The sequence below is a fragment of the Phascolarctos cinereus genome, unplaced genomic scaffold (genome assembly GCF_003287225.1).
Source record: "Phascolarctos cinereus isolate Bilbo 61053 unplaced genomic scaffold, phaCin_HiC Scaffold_2;HRSCAF=192, whole genome shotgun sequence".
NCBI classification, from domain to species: domain Eukaryota; kingdom Metazoa; phylum Chordata; class Mammalia; order Diprotodontia; family Phascolarctidae; genus Phascolarctos; species Phascolarctos cinereus.
In genome coordinates, this window is record NW_027555625.1 from 367,271,435 (window position 1) to 367,292,225 (window position 20,791).

General features: G+C 36.4%; 1 protein-coding gene and 1 pseudogene across 1 annotated transcript in view; one reads left to right on the plus strand and one right to left on the minus strand.

Moving 5' to 3' along the window:
* ATG2B (autophagy related 2B) overlaps positions 1-20,791 on the plus strand; it is a 150,306-nt gene that overhangs the window by 43,568 nt on the left and 85,947 nt on the right. The window contains exons 7-9 of the mRNA XM_021007314.2: positions 10,003-10,099; positions 10,552-10,734; positions 20,587-20,741. Of these exons, the coding sequence (XP_020862973.1) occupies positions 10,003-10,099; positions 10,552-10,734; positions 20,587-20,741 (435 nt within the window). The remainder of the gene's footprint in view (positions 1-10,002; positions 10,100-10,551; positions 10,735-20,586; positions 20,742-20,791) is intronic.
* LOC110222376 (transmembrane protein 126A pseudogene) lies at positions 1,045-1,632 on the minus strand (annotated as a pseudogene).

Consider the following 20,791-nt stretch of genomic DNA (forward strand, 5'->3'; position numbering starts at 1 on the left):
ACCATAATTTGTTCAGCCATTTCCCAATTGATGAGTACTCTCTTATTTTACAGTTCTTTGTGAACAAAAAGTGCTTCCATGAATCTTTTTCTATATATGCGTCCTTTACCTCTTTCTTTGGTATCTTTAGGGTAGGAAGAAAGGAAATCAACAAATCAACAAGAACCTATTAAGTGCCTAATATGTACCAGGTACTGTGTTAAGTGCTTTACAAATATTATCTCGTTTGATCTTCACAACAACCCTGGGAGGTGTGTGCTGTTGTTATCCTCATTTTGCAATTGGGGAAACTGAAGCAGAGAGAGGTTAAGTGACTTCCCTAGGGTTACACAGCTAGTTAAGTGTCTGAGGCTAAATGTCAACTCAGGTCTGGACTTTTTTGGATTTCATTTTCATGGTTATTTTTTTTATTTGTTCTTTTCTAATTTTTATTGTTTTATTGTTCTTTGTTTTATTGATGCAAGCGCCTTAATTAATTTATTTATTTATTTAATTTTTTTCTTTGGTGAGGCGATTGGGGTTAAGTGACTTGCCCAGAGTCACACAGCTAGTATTATGTATCTGAGGCCACATTTGAACTTAGGTCCTCCTGACTCCAGGGCTGGATGCAAGTAAAAATAAAAATAAAATGATAAAAATTTTCCTTAATATGACTGTTTTGGCTGTATCCCAGAAGCTTCAGTATAGTTCTCCTTATTGTCAATTTTTTGGATGAAATTATCGTTGTTTCTATGTTTTATTCTTCGAGCCAGTTATTCTTTAGCATCAAATTATTTAGGCTTCATTTGAATCTTTTATTTTTTTAAAGTTCGAATATTTTCTTCAAAGGCGCTTCATTCATTACAATGTTTAATATTTTTGCTTTCTGCATTTTTCTCTGAGTTTTTAATGTAATAGATCTGTAAAAGATTTCTTTAGTACTCCTTTTCTGTATTTGTTTATGATTTTATGTCCTAAAGAGCCAACTTTTTTTTTTAAAAGTTGCAATAAATACAATTTTATTTGTGTATTTGTTGGGTATTAGTATCTTATTTTTACATTATTTTATCCTTTTAGCTGTGCACTTGATTTATTTTGAATATCCTGGAATTGGAAGCCAGGTTCAGCTAATTCAAATGCTTTTGTAAGTACTTCATGCTGTTAAGAACCAAAGTATGTTGCAAACACAGTCTTCAGCATTAAGGGAAAGACCATCTTTCTAAAGACAGGTCGAGAGACTGTGATCCAGTAGGTCCAAATATTTCCTTTTTATGGTGGTGGAACTGAATTGTACCTGGCTACCAGAGCACCATTTATTGGTATAGTCAGAACCCCCGATTATGAGACCGACCATCCCACCTCTTATAACAGTACAGGCTTCGCAGCTTAGATCACCTAAACTCAAACGTTTATACGTTATGTAGGTTGACAAAAATGGGAGAACAGCCATTGGTAAAGCTGATATTATGCGAGCATGTGTCACATTTAAGATACCTCGGAAAAAACTGCTGGGTTACAAAAAGCTGCATTTAGTCCAGCATAAGCTGATCCAGTCATAGGTAAATTCTGATCTGATTCTGGAAGTTGTTCTGCTTTGCTGGCTATGATTTCGTTGATTCTTAATCTTTCTGTATTTTCTTGATTATATTTCATCTTGAGGCCTGGTGTTCCGATTGGGCAGTGAAGAAGTTGGGGAGCAGCCTCCACTGCAGCTCACACTCACTGCAATGGGAGCAGTCTTCCTCTGGGTGCCACCATGTTTGCCTCTCACGAAAGTCAACTTTTGTAAACATTCCATGTACATACATTCAGTAATTGCCAGAGAGCTATCACCTCAAACTTGACTAAAATTATATTCAAGTCCTAAATGTCTTACTTGTTTATCTTTTGTTAAATTTATATAGGTTGGAAAGGTGGGCAGGTATATTTGGCACATCGATTTTATTTTATTATTTAAGTATTGGTCCTATTTCATTGTCCATGTTGATTTTATGCATGATATAATTTACCTGTTTATTTTTTATTTTTTTTGGTGAGGCTGTTGAGGCTAAGTGACTTGCCTAAGGTCACACAGCTACTTAAGTGTCAAGTATCTGAGGCCAGATTTGAACTCAAATTCTTCTCATTCCAGAGCCAGTGCTGTATCTATTGTACCACCTACTTATCCCTTACCTGTTTATTTTTAAAAAACATTCCTTATCATATTATTGCCTTGTCTGAGATAATGATTTATTACCCTTTCTGAATTCACCTGAAGCGCAGTAAATTCTGCTGTAGCTCCTCATTTTAATTCGTTGTAAATCTTTGTTTCTTGTTCTTTTAGTTTTTTTAAATTATAAACTGCATATTGTTGTATGCAGATTTCTAATCCATTAAGCTTTTCTCTTCTATATTATAGGTGAGTTCATCCCATTCACATTCATTGTTATGATTATTATGTATCACCCTCTATTATATCCTCCTATATACTTTACATTTGCCATCTTTGTCACTTCCCTTCCTGCCCTTTCTGATTCCCCCTTTTACCCCACCCCCCTACCCCCCCAAAAGAAGAAGGTATTGCTGGAAGAGAGGAGTATAATTACTAGTGATTTGTAATTGAAGCGATCAGTTTCCAAACCACAGCTCTTCCTCTCTTCCCCTCATACTGACCCTGATCCTTTTTTGTACCTTTTCTTTCTGTCCTTTTAATTCTTCCTTTTAAAAAAAAATTCCTCCTTTTTTTCACCCACCCTCATTACTTAGCTCCCTTCTGTATTTTACACCTTGCTCTCCAACACATACTCTTCAGTCCAGTCAGATTGACCTCCCAACTGTTCCATGAACAAGACACTATCTTTTGACTCTGGGCATTTTCTCTTGCTGTCTACTATGCCTGGCACATACATACTCTGTCCTCCTCTTTGACTACTGACCTCTCTGGCTTCCATTAAGTCCTACCCAGCTAAAATCCTGCTTTCTGTAGAAAGCTTTCCCCAGCCCCTCTTAATTCCCGCATTTTCCTTCTTTTAATTATTTCACATTTATCCCATATAAAGCTTGCTTTTTATATATTTGTTGGCATGTTGTCTGTCCCATTAGATTGTAAGGTTCTTAAGGGCAGGAACTGTCTTTTGCCTCTTTTTGTTTCTCCAGCATTTTTAACACAGTGCCTGCCACATAGGGCTTTATAGATGCTTATTAATTGATTGATGGATTGATTTCAATCCATTTTGTTTTTGCTTTTTGGCGAGGCAGTCGGGGTTAAGTTACTTGCCTAGGGTCACAGAACTAGTAAGTGTCAAGTGTCTGAGGCTGGATTTGAACTCAGGTCCTTCTGACTCCCAAGGCTGGAGCTCTATCCATTGTGCCACCTAGCTGCTTAATGCCCTTTTTTGATCATTGTTGGATTGTATGTGACAGGGGTGGCCTCTTACATGATCTTTTATGCTACAGTCTTGAAAGTTTAAGTTCTGTTAATTCGTCATGCAATAGAAAATTGGCAAATTGGGTGGCTTGTCTAAGCTGATGGATATTTTCTGTTCAACATTTTTATTGATGTCTAGAGTAAAGGCACTTAGATGGCATGTTTATTAAATTTGCAAATGATACACAACTTTGAGGGCTAGCTGATTTGGCTAACAATTAGGATTCCAAAAGACCTCAAAAGGAGTAAAAGAAACTATGGTTAAAGGAGTGTTTATAGTCACATTTTGTGGCAGGAAAGAACTAAAACTTAAAAGGGCGCCTGTTATTTGGTAAATAGTTGAACAAATTGTGGCATGTGAACATAAAGGAATATTATTGTATCATCACCCATGACAATGGAAACAGTTTTAGACAAATCTGAGACTTGTGTGAACTCATGCATAATGAAGTGAGCAGAACTAGGAGAATAGTTTATATAATAGCAACATCGTAAAGGAAAACAAAAACTTTGAAAGAATTAAGAACTGGGTACAATGCAATAATCAAACTGGGAACTGATGATAAAGCATGCAACAATAAATGACAATACAATGGACTCAAAATGTAGAATGAAACATACATTTTCAGAGCCAACATGAAGATTTATTTTCCTTAATTACATGTATTTGTTACAATTAAAAACACATGCACACATATGAGGAGAGTGAGGAGGTGGAAGGGAGAGGACATCTAGTGATAGGGTTGCCAAAAATAATCAGAAAAAGAGGGTCAGTGAAGCATTTTTTAAAAGTACGCAGAGTAGTCTTCTGGTGCCAGGATGGTGGAGTGAGGCAGGAACTTGCCAGAGCTCTCCCAAATTTCCCTCCTTGAAAAATGTCTTAGAACCAATTTTGCAGGAGTGAAACAGCTTACCAGCCCAGGACAGCTGGGAGGGTCAACAGGAAAGGGCTGTCACTCTGGGGTGGGAGTCAGTGCAGTTGGAGAGTAGTAGTGGTAGGCTGCTAGGGCCCTAGGAGACCTGAAGGGAGGCCCCAAGCCCCAGCAAGGTTAGAACCCTGATATAAGCCAGAAGCTCCTATAGACCAGCAGCATAGTGAGATACCATCCCTTCTGCAGGCCACCAGTGAAACCCTATCCTCATTGCTGACTACTAGTGAAACTCTGCCCCCTGAGGAGGTCAGCAGTGAGACTCTGTCTCTCAGGCAGGCCAGCAATTATACCCTGCCCCGGGGACAGGCCAACAGTGAGGCCTCATTCGCAGAGCAAACCATCAGGTTAGTGCCCCCCCAACTCTCAACCCCTGTGCCCTCCAGTGCCAGTCAGTTAATAGTCTCTGAGGCCTTGTACAAGCCAGCAGCAAGGTCCTGATCCCTGGCACAAGAAGCTTGGAACAGTGCAGGAGAAAAGTTCAACTTTTACGTAAAAGTATGAAGTCACAAAATAGGCAGAAAAGAATGGACAAAAAAGCAAAAAAAAACATGATTGTAGAAAGTTACTATGATGAAAGGGAAGATCAAGACACAAATTTAGAAGTGGACAATAGTCAAAATGGCTACATGTAAAGCCTCAGAGAAAAATGTAAACTGGTCTAAGTCCCAGAAAAGAACTGGAAAAGTTCAGAAATGATTTTAAAAAGCAAATAAGAGAAGTAGAATAAAAATTGGGAAAAGGAATGATAGTAAGGAAAGAGAATCATGAAACAGAATCAACAGTGTGGTAAAGGAAGCACAAAAAATAGAAAAAGATATACAAAAAAACACTGACAAAACAAGTCCTTAAAAAAATAGAACTGGTCAAATGGAAAAGGAGGTACAAAGTTCACTGAGGAAAATAATTCCTTAAAAGTTAGAATTGGGCAAGTAGAAGTTAATGACTCTATGAGACATCAGGAAACTATAAAACAAAATTTAAAAAATGGAAAATTGGAAGAAAATGTGAAATTTCTCATTGGAAAAACATCTGACCTGGAAAATAGATTGAGAAGAGATCATTTAAGATTTATTGGACTACTTGAAAGCCATGATCAAAAAAAGGCCTAGGTATCATCTTTTAAGAAATTATCAAGGAAAACTGCCCTGCTCTCCTTTGCGCAAAATAGAAATGGAAAGAATCTGCCTATCACCACCTTCAAGAGATCCCTGAATGAAAACTTCTAGGAATATTGTAACCAAATTCCAGAGCTCCCAGGTCAAGGACAAAATATTGTAAGCCAGAAAGAAGCATCTTAAATATTGTGGAGCTGTAGTTAGGATAACACAGGATTTAGCAGCTACTGCATTAAAGGATTGGAGGGCTTAGAATATGATATTCCAGAAAGCAAAGGAGCTGGAATTACAACCAAGAATCACCTACCCAGCATAACTGAGTATAAACTTTCAGGGATAAAAATGGATATTCTATGAAATAGAGGACTTTCAAACATTGCTGATGAAAGGACCACAGTTGAATAGGATTTTGACTTTCAGATACAAGACTCAAAAGCGTGAAAAGGTAAACAGGAAAGAGAAAACATTAGATTTAGTAAGGTTAAACTATATTTCTATATGGCAAGATGATATTTGTAACTTGAGAACTTTGTTGTATAGTATATATACATAGACAGAAGGTGCTGGTGTGAGTTGATTATAATGGTATGATATAAAAAACAAAATTAACAGGTAAGAAGATGGCACTGGGAAAAGAGGGAAGGGAAAGATAGAATGGGTTGAATTATCTCACATAAAAGAGGCATGAAAGAGCTGTTACAGTGGGAAGGGAGGAAGGGAGTGGCAGGCAATGCTCAAATCTTACTCTTATCAGAATTGGCTCAAAGAGGGAATAACACACATACTCAGTTGGGTATAGAAATCTATCTTACCCTATTGGGAAGCAAAAAAAAAAAGTATCCTATTTTGTGACTTTGTAGAGTCCTATTTTTCCTGAATCCTTTTCTTCTCTCTTTCCTTTTCACCTTGTCCCTCCTTACAGGTGTTTTCTGACCACCACCTCCCCCAATTTGCCCTGGTAGAAGTATCAGTCTTTCTACTTCTTCTCTTATCTTTATCCCTTTTTACTTCCATATGGGGTAAGATAGAGTTCTATACCCAACTGAGTATGTGTGTTATTACCTCTTTGAGCCAATTCTGATGAGAGTAAGATTTGAGCATTGCCTGCCACTCCCTTCCTCCCTCCCCACTGTAACAGCTCTTTCATGCCTCTTTTATGTGAGATAATTTACCCCATCTTGCATTTAGTATTTCTGTTTTTCTGCATTTGGTTGAGAGATTTTTATGCCTTAATACATGGTCAGTTTTTGTGTAGGTGCCATGTACCACTGAGAAAAAGGTATATTCCTTTCTATTCCCATTCAGTTTTCCCCAGAGGTCTATCATATCTAACTTTTTTAGAAGAAGGAGTCCCACCAAGTTCCTTTTATGACCCAAACATTGTGTTGCTGCTTAAACCAAGAAGAGTGAAACCAGAGAAAGAAAACTATCAACCAATTTCCTTAATGAATATTGAGCAAAAATTTTAAATGAAATACTAACAAGGACATTATAGCAATGTAGCCTCAAGAACATATACTATGACCAGGTGAGATTTATACCTGAAATGCAGGGCTGGTTCAGTATTAAGAAAGTTATCAGCATAATTGACCATATAAGTAAGGAAACCAATGGAAATTATATGATTATCTCAATAGATACAGAAAAAGCCTTTGAGAAAATACAGCACTCATTCCTATTAAAAACACTAGAGAGCATAAGAATAAATGCATCTTTCCTTAAAGTGGTAAGTAATAACCATCTAAAACCATCAGCAAACTCTGTCTGTAACAGGGAAAAACTAGAAGTCTTTCCAGTAAGATCAGTGGTGAAAAAAGGATGCTATTATCACCAGTATTATGCAGTATTGTACTGGAAATATTAACTACAACAATAAAAGAAGAAAAAGAAATTGAAGGAATTAGAATAGGTAATGAGGAAACAAAATTCACTCAGTTTTCAAAATTCACTCAAAACAAATCACTGTTGTCTTATGATGGTATATGGAGAGAATCCTAAAGAATCAACTAAAAAAAGTAGTTGAAATACTTAACAACATTAACAAACTTGCAGGATATAAAATAAATCCGCATAAATCATCAACATTTCTGTGTATTACCAACAAAGCCAATCAGCAAGAAATAGAAAGAGAAATTCCATTTAAAATAACTATAGACAGTATAAAATACTTGGGAGTCTACCTGCCAAGACAAACCTAGGAACTATATGAACACAATTACAAAATAGTTCTCACGCAAATCAGATCTAAGCAATTGGAAAAATATTAATTGCTTGTGGGTAGGCTGAGCCAATATAATAAAAATGACTTCTACCTAAACTAATCTAATTATTCAATGCCACACTGATCAAACTTAAAAAAAATTATTTTATAGAGCTATAAAAAATAATTATAAAATTAATTTGGAATAATAAAAGTCAAGAATATCCAGGGAATCAGTGGGAAAAAAATGTGAAGGAAGGTGGCCTAGGAGTACCAGATCTCAAACTGTATATAAAGCAGTAATCATCAGAACAATATGGTACTGGCTAAGAAAGAAAATGATTGATCAGTGGAATAGATTAGGTACACAAATACATTGTAATAAGTGACCATAGTAATTCAGTATTTGATAAACTGAAAGATTCAAGCCCTTGGGACAAAAACTCGATATTTGACAAAAACTGCTAGAAAAACTGTAAATCAGTATGGCAGTGGGCATATACAAACATCTCATATCGTTTACCAAGCTAAGGTCAAAATGGGTACATGATTTAGACATGAAGGGTATCATAAGCAAATTAAGATAGCATGAAATAGTTTACCTGTCAGATCTATGACTGAGGGGAGAATTTAGGACCAAAACGAGATATAGAGATCATTATGAAATGTAAAATGGATAATTTTGAATATATAGAATTAAAATGTTTTTACACAAAGAAAACCAGTGCAACCAAAATTAGAAGGAAAGCAGGAAACTGGGGAAAATTTTTTTATAGCAAGTACCCCTGATAGAGGCCTCATTTCTCAAATACATGGAGAATTGAGTCAAATTTATAAGATTACAAGTTATTCCCCAATTGATAAATGATCAAAGTATATGAACAGGTAGTTTTCAGACAAAGAAATCAAAACTATCTATAGTCATATAAAAATGTTGTAAATCACTATTGATTAGAGAAATGCAAATTAAAACAACTCTTGAGTTACCACCTCACCCCCATTAGTAAATGATAAACATTGGTGGGGATGTAGGAAAACTGGGATACTAATACACTGTTGGTGGACTTGTGAAGTGATCCAACCATTCTGGAGAGTAATTTGGAACTATGCCTAAAGGGCTATAAAACTGTATTTCCTTTGATCCAGCGATACCACAACTAGGTCTGTATCCCAAAGAGGTTAAAAAAAAAAGGGAAAAGAACCTCTTTGCAAGACACACACACACGCACACACACACGCACGCACACTTGTGGTGGCAAAGAATTGGAAACTGAGTAAATGCCCATCAATTGGGGATTTGCTGAACAAGTTATGGTATATGATTGTAGTGGAATATTATTGCACTATAAGAAATGACAAAGGGGATGATTTGAGAAAAACCTGGAAAGACTTACATGAACTGATGTAAAGTGAAGTGAACAGAACCAGGAGAACATTGTTCACAGTAACAGCAATATTGTATGATGAAAGATATGAATGACTTAGCTGTTCTCAGTAATAGAATGATTCCAAGATAGTCCCAAAGGACTCATGTTGAAAAATATTATACATCTCCAAAGAAAGAATAGATGTTGTCTGAATACAGACCAAAGCATACTCTTTCTCTTTCTCCTTTCCCTTCCTTCCTTCCTCCTTCCTTCCCTGTCTGCCTCCCTCTCTCCCTCCCTCCTTCCTTTTTTTCTCTTCAGAGTTTTTTTCAACAAAATGATTAATAAGGGAAATCATTTACATGAATACACATGTATAACCAGTATCGTTGCTTAAACAGTCTCCGGGAGGGGCAGAGGTGGGATAGAATTTGGAACTCAAAACTTAAAAAAAATGATGACGGTTAAAAATTGTTTTTATGTTTAATTGAGGAAAAAATAAAATATTATTTAAAAATAAGTATAAGCCAGTCAAAGAAAAACAAGATACATTTTGGTTAAATGGATTCATTTGTTTTCGTAGAAAGCAATCAATTGGATATATAATGAAGATCATGGAAATAGAAAAAAGATGCACAAAATAAAACAGAAAGAAGGCCAGAAGGAAACAGAGACATAGGAGGGAGAGCTTTGAAAGTTATATTTTGAATTATGTGGAAGAAGAAATAAGATAGCATAAGGGGACAATATTTTGTGGAATATGATTGGTTTTACAGGTCAAACCTAAAAGGCTTTTACCGGCTTGGGAAGCTGTTGAGCTTTTCCTAAATCAGAACCTCTGAGCTTTTCTTGATTCTACAAAGCTAAAACTCTTCCCCTAGTGTTAGGTAGGACTGAAAGCAGTTGGTATAGGTAGAAAGTTATTTTGCATATATACTTATAACTAGTAATTTATGCCTAAAGTTTCTGAATAACTTTGCCTTTTCTTTTTTTTCCCCTTAAGTTGGATGTCGATGGACATGTAGACTCAATACACCTATTCCTGTCACCAAGGCAAGTTCATCTGATTTTAGACCTGTTGGCTGCTATAGCTGGACCAGGCAAGTAAACGAAGTATTATTAACAAGTAAAACTGAAGAAATGCTATAAAGAATGACCCTGAATATTAAAATTTTATCGTGACTTTGAAGAGAGAGAGAGCTGTTGTTATTGTGGTTGAAGTATACACATATTACTATATTTCTATAGAATTCTTTGTATAGATTCTTAAATGATTATGTTGTAGGTCTTTGGCCTGGAGCACTTAAACAACTTTAAAAGTAGCGTTTATAGATTTTGCAGATTTAATCACCTTAATAACATACATTTATTTTTTAGATTTGGATTTAATGTTATGAATATCAAAAATGAGTATAGATTTATACTTACTATGTTCAAAAAAGTTAATATTTATGTTGGATTAATGGTTTTTAGGGGAGATGGAAGTGGGAGACAGCTTTGATTAAATTACTCCAACTGTTTATTAATGATATTTCCTTTTGTGTACATACAGAGAATTCTGGTAAAATAGGGTTACCTACTAAAGATAGGAAAAATCGTCCAATGCAGCAGGAGGATGAATATCGGATTCAGTTGGAATTAAATCGATGCTTACGAAGAGACTCCCTCTCAGTGGGTGCATCATCTGAGCAGAGTTTTTATGAAACAGAGTCAGCTAGAACACCTTCAAGCCGTGGTGAGCACCTCAAAATAATTTCACTTGAAACTTGCTATGATTGCTGTAGATTACAATTCTCTCTGTAAGACAAGTTTGTCTTTGATGACATGCAGTGGATGTTAATAAGATTATCAAATTAGTTAATTAAGATTATCAAACTAGTTAATAAGATATCAAAAGGACCTTAAAGTAGTTTTCTAGCATTTGCTGACTCAAGGACAGCAATATATAAATGTATGTGTGTGTGTACGTGTGTAGGCGTCTACACACACACACTCACTTTTTTCAAACTCCTGAATTCTTGTGCTATAGATACCCATATTTTAGGATAAAAATGTTTTTATTACAAATAAGCACAAAAAGAGGATGAACTTTAAAATCAAAGACTTAAGACAATGTTGAATGGAAAGATGTGCTGTGTTTACTTTTTTTTATTGTAAAGGTGAATTTGAGGGTTATCTCACAGATTCTTATTTACAAAACGATTCATAATAAAGTGTCCTAAGTAGACTTTTCTAATTCATTTAAAATATCATTTTGATCTTTATCATATATTCTGGTCTGAATAGCCCTATCGCTGTAGTCTAGATTTACTGAAACATCTGATTTTGAACCCAAAATTTTTTGCTTATTCAAAGAATTTCTAACTTTTGAACAGTAACATTCACAATTATGATGACATACATTCACTATTATGATCACATAAATATATGTAGTCTGCAGGGCAGTGTGTATCAATAAAAATTTTATTTCATAGAATCAGAATTTCACTGTTGGAAGGGACCTAAAGAAGTCATGGTTTAAGATTTCCCTATTATATGAATCTCTGATGTCTCTGATGGAATCCTTCAGCTTCTTCGTAAAGGTCTATAATGATGAGAAATGTGCTGCCAGGGGCAGCTAGGTGGCACAGTGGGTAGAGCACCGGCCCTGAAGTCAGGAGGACCTGAGTTCAAATCCGTCCTCAGACCAAACACTTGACACTTACTAGCTGTGTGACCCTGGGCAAGTCACTTAACCCCAATTGTGCGCCCCCCCCCCAATGTGCTGCCTCTCAAGGAAGTACATTCTGTTTCTGGACATTATTATTTATTTATATAGTTATCACTAAAAATTTACTTCATAGAATCAGAAATTTGCAATTGGAAAGCACATAAAGAAGTTATATAGTCTAATACTTCCTCATATTTGAATCTGTAACATATTTGATACAGTCATTAAGTTTCTTTTTGAAGGACTTGCAGTGATCATAAATTTGTTGCCTCTTAAGGTAGTTCATTTTTTATTCTGGACATTTTGTAAATGTTAGGACGTATTTTTGTATATTGAGTTGAAATTTAGTTTCCCATAATTCCTACTTTTTAATCTTAGTTCTGACCTCTGAAGCCTAATGTGTAGGTCTAATTCCTTTTCCATGTAATAATGCATCAGTTATTTGAGTATTGCTCTTATGCTCTCCCCTTAAGTCTTCCCTTTTCAATATTAAAATGAAACAACATTTAAAAGTCATTGTCATAAAATAAAAATGATAAAATGTCTGCTTTGTGCATTATCTTGTCCTAGCTGTTATTCGGTATAAGCTGAGTGGTTCCTGCCAGATAAAAATTTATATGATAAAACAGTAGATATCAATATAAGAACAATTATTTTTATCTTTTAAAAAGGGGCACAAAGGATGAATTTGGATTTTTTGTCATCAGTAGCGCATGAGAACAGAATAGACTGATGTACTGGAAAGTTGGGTATATTGGGAATAAGAACTTAAAATTAATGTAAGAGTAATATTAGATAATATATTTTTGGTTCAGATTTTGAAACAGTTGCCAACGCATACTATGATTTGTAAGAAAGTTTGAATTTTATTATAATTGTTTTCATATTTTCAATAAGGGATGGAATTCAACAAATATTCGTGCTTGCATAAATTATGTAGCATAAAAGACAAGTTCAATATCAGAGTAGTACATTTCAGTAGTTAACATATATCTGCAATGTGTAAGACACTCAAAGTACAAAGATAAAAATGAAATAGTCTTTGCCTTAAAGAAACTTATATTCCTTTGTTGGGATACAACATATACACAGATAAGTATAATACAAGGTAGGGAGTGAGGAGGACAAAGAAAAGACTAGATAAAGTGCTCTAGGCAAATAGTAACAACTTGGTAGATCAGAAAGATAAATGGAGAATGTGGTACCTCAGTTGAGTCTTCATTATTCCTATTTCTTTTAAGGTTATTGCCAACCTCTTTCTAGTCACCCAGGTTCTCAACCTTGCATTCATTCTTGAGTCCTCCTCCCCTGACATAACTAGTCAGTTGTCACATCTTGTTGATTCTGCATATGCAACATCTCTCTCTCAGCTTCTCTTTCTGCTCACAAGCCTACCATTGTAGTTCAAACTCTCATCATCTCTCTCCCTGACTATTGAAATAGTCTTCTAATTGATCTCCCTGTCTCAAGTCACTTCTCATTCCTAGCCGTCATTCACATAGGGGTCAAAGTGATTCTCTTAATGAATAAGTCTGACCTTTTTATCGACTTACTCAGTAAACTCCAGTATCTCCCAATTTCTTCTTGGTTCGAGTACAAACTTCTCTATTTGGCTTTATTATGCATTCCTCCTTTTCACATTTTTCAGTCCAATCAAACTGGCCTTTTTTGTATTCCTCACAGCTGACACTATGTTCTATCTCTGTGCCTTTCTAGTGGTTATCCTCCATGCCTGGAATTTATTCTTTCCTCACTTTTGCTAATGTTCCCTGTTTTATTCTGATTCCCTTGCTCCCATAGCTGCTAGTGCCTTCTCTCCCCAAATTACCTTGAATTTATTTTGTATAATATTAACATGTGCCTGTTATTTTCCTCCAATGGAATGTAAACTTCTTGAGGGCTGAGACCATTTCATTTTGGCCTTTCTATACCTTGTGGCTAGTTTGGTGACTTCAACATAATAGATACTTAATAAAATGCATATTGATTGATTGAAGATAAGTATTCTGAAAGGTAGACGTGAAGAATGAATATATTCAAAGGATGAGGTATAGCTCTTGCAAATGTTTTAGGTAAGGAGGTGAAATATTGAATTCAGGGAATAGGTGGTAGTTCTGTTTTTGTTGAAGTTATAGTAAAGAAGGGTAGGAATGTGAAATAAGGCAGGAAGAAAGTAGGAACCAGATTGTAGATTATCTTAAATGTCAGGCTAATGTGTTAGTGTTAATTTTTGAGGCAGTAATGAACCAGTGAAGATCTTTGAGCAGGGTGGTAATATAATTAATTAAACTTGTCCTTTGGAAATACTGTTTTGGTAGTTCCATTAGGGACTGGTTAAAGAAGGTTGAAACTGGAATTACAGAGACAAATTAGGAAGCTTTTGTGGAATTTTAGGCAAGAGATAATGAAGATCTGAACTGGAATGTGAAGTTGAGAGAAATTAGGTTTTGTGGAGATTTATTTTTACGTGGTTGAATGTTGCAGTGAAAACAGTATATTGTATGTAGTGTTTATTGTTTGTTGATAATTTAAAAAAAATGTGCTCACTCTTGCAAAATGTAGGCTCAGTGGCTCTCCTTCTGTAAGATACAGTGCACTCCATGTTCACTAAGCTTATTTAAGATTTCCTTAATTCATGCAGCTACATGTGTAGTTTTGTTTAGAGATTCTCTGATTATTGTCAGGCATAAAACTGAACCACATATGCCTTGTTTACTATTGTGATGTCCTAGACCCGGTCTGTATATAGAGAGATTCTTTACAGAGTGTGAGATTCTCTTACGGCTCTTGTCTTTGGATAATATTGCACAAATTATGTTAGTTCTGGAATACTAAAGAGCTTCCTCAAGATTTAGGACAACTCAGAAATCAGCATAATGTTCCACCTAGGAAAACTTGAAGAGATGAGTAATAATGTCGTTGTCTAGATTTTGACATTCACTAGAATGAGTGGCAGATGTTAGTCCATTATTCCTTATGTCATGGATAGTCATGAGAGTTGGATATTGAGCTGGCTGTAGAATTGAACAGGGAGAAGAGTGTGGGTAGTATTATATTGGGGGGAATTCTGTAGTAATTCCAATGATGCCATAATGCTCCTTGACACTAAAAAAAAAAATCCTTTACCATGAATCTTCTCCTGGTGATGATGCTGTGTGGCTTCTCCATTAATCTTGCTTCTGATGGCCCATTATAGCATTGAGGCAGCCCTGAGTTTTCAGATCTTTACCAACATATGAAAGCTATGGCAAGATCTGCTTTTTTAGAAAGGCCCTTATCATGGTTCTGGTAACAGAAAAAATTTCCCTGAATACTGACTTAAGCGTAGAGATCATTAACGTAAGCATCATCATTAGGTTGGTCACAGTGTGATACATTCTTTGCCCCATGTATGTTTTGTGAAACAAAGAGCACTTAAAAATGACTCTCAGTCTTGTATCCCTTTGTACTTCTACCGTGATGGTTGTAGAATGACAGAAAAAGGAATGAGTTATTTATACAAATTTTAGACTCTCTAGATCAGGGGTTCTTAATATTTTTTGTGTCCTGGATGCCTTTGGCATCTGATGAAGCCTATGGGCCCCTTTTTAGGATAATGTTTTTAAATTCATGAAATAAAATACATAGGATTATAAGGGAAAGCAATTAGTATTGAAATATAGTTATCAAAATATTAAACATTCCAAGATGCCCTGAAATTTATCCTGTGTAGTCTGTGGACACCAGGCTAAGAATTCCTACTCTGTATCAGATCCATAAACATGAATGTAAAGAGTGGTACTTAACTGTTGATGATCTTTGTCCAATTATCAGCAAATTTACATGCTATTAGAAGAACCTAATTGCGTTAATATAGATGATTCTTATTTATAAAGCCAAAAGATGACAAGAAGTTCCTGCTAAATGGAAAGATGGCTCAAGAGTTCTCTTGAGAGAAACGAACAAAAGAGGTATGTGTGTCATGGGGCCAGAGGCAGTAAGAAACATCATTTCATGGAATACCTTTATCTTGTCTTATGGTGTTCTTGATGAAATGTAAAATGAGCTGGAGAAGGAAATGGCAAAACACTGCAGTATCTTTACAGGTGGGGAAACTGAGGCAAACAGGGCGATGCAGCTTGCCTAGGGTCACACAATTAGTGTCTGAGGCTGGATTTGAATTCAGATCTTCCTGACTCCAGACCTGGTGCTCAATCCATTGCACCACCTAGCTGCCCTTAAGGATCTCTACTAGGGCCTCAGTCATGAAAGATGAAAAAATATGGTTAGGTGGTAATCTAATGTGATAGAGAAAATGCCCCTATTTAGGGGATCATAGTTGCATTGTAGCAAAATAATGAAATATTGATATTTTGTGTCTCTTTTGGCTGTGTAGTCATTTAATGCCACAATCTCAATCAAATTTGCATGTGATCTCAGTATAGTAGAGAGGCAGGTATTCATTTGAAGTAGGCAGCATCATATTACAAGTGATAACCCATGTTCAGGAAGTAATGGGAGGTAGTTGTATGACCCTGGACAAGTCACTTAACCCCAATGACCTCGCCCCCCCAAAAAAATTAGTGATGGGAGGGATATCATGAAAATATATGATCAGCTGGGGGTCCCTGTTGCTGGGGAGGCTAAAGCTGGATGATCTTTTGAGTTTGAGAATTCTAAGTTGTAATAGGAATAAAGTTCATTGGGTGTTTTCATGAAGTCTCTGGCACCAGTAAGGTGAGCCCTCAGGTTGGGAAGCTACCAGGCTGCCTAAAAAGAAGTGAATTTGCCCAGGTTGGAAAAACGGAGCAAGTCAGAGCTTCTGTGCCAATCAGTATTGGAACCAGGCCACTGTACTTTTAGTCTGGGCAATATTAGGGAGACCCAGTCAAAAAAGAAAAAAAGAAAACATGTTTAGAAAGGTAGGGGTAAAAAACAGACAAAAAAAGGCAACAACAAGACAAAGCAAGGTACAGATAGGCAAGCTGGAGAAAGAGATAATAAATGCATCTTCAGTCAACCATTTATTAATCACTTGCTTTGTGCCACATAGTGTGCTAAGTGCAGTAAGCAAATGTAAAAACTTCTGCTCTCAAGGGTAGGAATTATATTCTAAAGTGTGAAATAGCATATCCATATAAGAGAGCTACGGATTAGACTGAAGGTAACATTAGAGGGAAAGTCACTGGCTGGTAGGGAAAACAAAAACTATCTCCTGTAGAATCTAGTGTTTGAGCTGAGTCTTGAGATGCACCACACATTATAAGAGGTAGATGTGAAGAGGGAGAGCATTCCAGTAGTAGGAAATAGCCAGTGCAAGGGCATGGAGACAGGAAATGGAGTGCCATGTTTGAGGAATATCAGTTGCCTGTATGAGTAGACCATAGTGTTAATGAAGGGGGAATAATGTGTAAGAAGACTGGAAAACTAGGAAGGGGTCAGAATAACTTTAGTAACACATGTGGGATTGAAGCTTAAAGGTAAGACTTGGCCCAGATAGATCTTAGAGTCACCAGTATAGAGATAATGATTAAACCCCTGGGAGTTGATGAGATCATTAAAAGAGAGAAAAGAAAGCTCAGGATAAAGCCTTGAGGGACATCCACATTTACTGGGCATGTCATGAATGAAATGCCAACGAAAAAGACAGGAATCATTAAAGAGGTAAGAAGTGAGCCAAGAGAAACAGTTTCTTTCTTACCTTTTTTTTTTGTTTTGAGAAACAGTTTCCAAAAAAAAAAAAATCAGAGGGGAGAGTATCCAGGAGGTGTGAAGATGGTCAATAATGTTTGATGTTGCGGAGAGCTTTAGAAAGATGAAGATTGAGAAAAAGCTATTAGATTTGGCGATTAAGAGCTCATTGATAACTTTGGAGACTTTAATTGAATGATAATGTCAGAAGCCAGATTGCAGAAGGTTTTGAAGATAGGGAGAGGAAATGAAGTGGAAGCATGGTCTTTGGATGGGTGTTTCAAGGCATTTAACTGAGAAGGGGCGAAGGGAGATAGAATAATTGGTAATAAGAATGGTATGCTTTCATGAGGGATTTTCCTTTTTTTTAAAGAATGAAAGGCATGTGGGTATGATTATAGATAGGTAAGTGGGAAAGAGGAGGTGGTAGTAGTAGTAGTAGTAGTAGTGGTAGTAGTAGTACTAGTAAGAGAGGGATGGATTCTGTCTGTTGGAGAAAATGGAGGAGTTTTGTAAAGAAATTAGCATTGGTGTCTGGGGTAGAGGAGATAGTAGACTATGATGTGGGAAATATGAGAAATAGAGAATGCCCTGTTGTCAAATAGCCTGAATTTTTTCAGTCAACTTTGAGACCACTTTCCTAGCTGAGAGGAATGGTGGAGGAGATAACATGGGAGACTTGAAGAACAAAGAGAATATTTGGAATGGTCACTGTGTTTAGTGGAGTATTGACTTGGTTAAGGAGGAGTACGAAGGATTGCCTTACAAATGTGAGGGCCCATTTGAGGTTGGAAAATAATAAAGTGATTATGATATTATAAAGAAAACAAATGTGAAAGATTTAAGAACTCTAACCAGTGGACGATGATCAAGCACTACTCCAGAGGACCAAAGATGAAGCATGCTATTTGCTTCCTGACCAATAGGCGTTGGATCTGAGATTCAGAATGAGGTGTGCATTTTTGGATACCTGATATGTGAATTGTTTTCACTATGCTCATTATTTTTTTTTTATTTGATTATGCTTATTTGTTTAAATGGGAATTTAAAAAAAAAATCTGGGGCAGTATTTAGGGATGGAAGAAAGGAGGAAAAGGGGCCTGAATGATAGAAATGTCAAAAAAGGAGGAAAAGAAATTAGAGGGTCATTGAAATATTTATCAAAATACACAGAAGAGAACAGGTTGTTTGGATGGGCACACAGAAACAAAGATGACTTTAAAACTAATATGTTGAATTATATGCTTAAAAAAATACAAGCAGTTTGTAATAAAGATTTATGATTTTATAAACTATCCTCTTTTTTCTGTTCTTTACATATATAGGGTGTCCATGAAGTCTTAGTTCAGTTTTAAGTTAATAAGCTTAAAACAAAAGCTAATAATAGGCTTAAAACTGAACTGAGACTTCTAAAACACTCTGTTATAAATGTTCATATTAACTGATGTTTGTCAAGTACAGAGAAATAAAAAAATAATTAAAAAACATTAGATAGGTTTTTGGTGTACCCATGGAGTGTGGTGTAATGACTTCTAGTTCTCTTCTGTAGCACATGACTAGGAATAAAGGAGGGTTGTGCAGGAATCAGGATTGAGCTTTGGCAAGGCATGAGACCAAGGGCTAAGGAGTTTGGGAGTAGAGGATATTGTAGAATTGAATTGGTTCACCAAGAGATTGACACTGAGAAAGGTGGAGAGTGTATAGCCTGGGAAAGAGTAATGAAGGTTGGATGTTGGAGTGAGGATGAATAGTTTTAGGGTTGTAAGGCAAAGGGAGAGATGGAATGATAAAGGAATTTTGTAGTTCTTGAATTCAAAAATGGAACCACTTGTGGTGGCAAGATAACAATCTTAGTATGTAGTTGAAATGGAATGGAGGAGTAGGTCATGGGAGTTTAATAGACCGAAGAACTGTATTTGAAGGAATATCAGCATGTAAGAAGTATGCTGTATGAAAGCAGGAGTTTGGGTGGAGAGGGTTACTGTGAGGCGCTAAACTCATTGAGAAGGGAGGAAGAACGTCCTGGGAGTTTGTAGATAAAGGGCACCAGAATTTGGATTAGATGTAATTTGGATATCATGAACCTAAAAGGGGAGAGTAGATTGGCAAGTGGCGGTAGTTACAAGAGAGTCGGAAGTGGTCATGGGGAACAAGAAATAGTCTGAGTTATTGGGACCAATGACTTAAAGAAATATGGGACACAGTGAAGCCGATACTGGAAAGGATGGCAGGTGATGCAGTGTCCAGTGTCAGAAGGTGAAAGAAAAGATAACAAAAGAGAGTTAAAATGAAAAGGAGTTTGTTAATTATACAGCGGGGACTCTAGAAGTATAATAGAATGAATGGGCAGATCTGGAGTGAGACACATGGGGCATTAGGGAGTAAAGTTGAGGTGGTGAGGAATGAGGGATTGGATAGGTGAGGCTAGGGTTCTCACCTATCTCTCACTAAGGGAGTAGACCGATATTAATCATACTCTAATGAGCTCAGGCAGAGTATCAATGAATGGGGAGAGGTCTGTTGAAGAAGGCTGGTGATAAGAAAGTTCAAGGTCATACTTCCAGGCTGTTGTACCATTCTTGTGGCTCAGGTTACTTCGCTGCAGGCATGGGCAAGGCCTAGAAAAAGCCTGGTCAAGCATGACAGGCTTGTGTTTTTCATTAATAATAATGTTAAAAGACCTAGAGAGGGGTGGGGACCCTGCAGACTCGCGGACCACATATGTTAAAAGTCCTAGAGAGGGGTGGGGACCCTGCAGACTCGCGGACCACATGTGGCCTTCTAGGTCCTTGGGTGTGACATTTTAACTGAGTCCAAGTTTTACAGAACAAATCCTTTAATTGAGGGGATTTGTTCTGTGAGTTTGGATTCAGATGGTCAGAGGCATGTTGGATGGGGTCTTCTGTGGAAGCCTTATAGGAGGTGTTTGATAGAAATTGCACTGGATGAGAAAGAATAGATAGATTGGTTGTGATCTTCGCAACTGGAAAGAGTATCTCCGTTGATGGAATTCTGGTTCCACTGAACTATTGAATTATTTTTTTCTTTCTATTTACTATTTCCCCAATACAAAAAAGTTTTTTAAAAATAATAATAATGTACATTTCTAAACTTCAAAATATGGAATTATTTACAGTATGCCACTTTATTTTAAAAATTAGATTTTGTGCATTTACAATGAAATTAACAAAATATATTTTTTCCCAGAAGAAGAAGTTTTCTTCTCCATGGCTGATATGGATATGTCCCATAGTCTCTCATCTCTTCCTCCTCTTGGAGATCCCCCAAATATGGATCTTGATCTCTCCTTAACTAGTACATTCACAAATACTCCAGCAGGATCTCCACTGAGTGCCACTGTGGTAAATTATAACTTATTCTGGTTATTGGGTTGTTGTTACTGTGTTCTTCA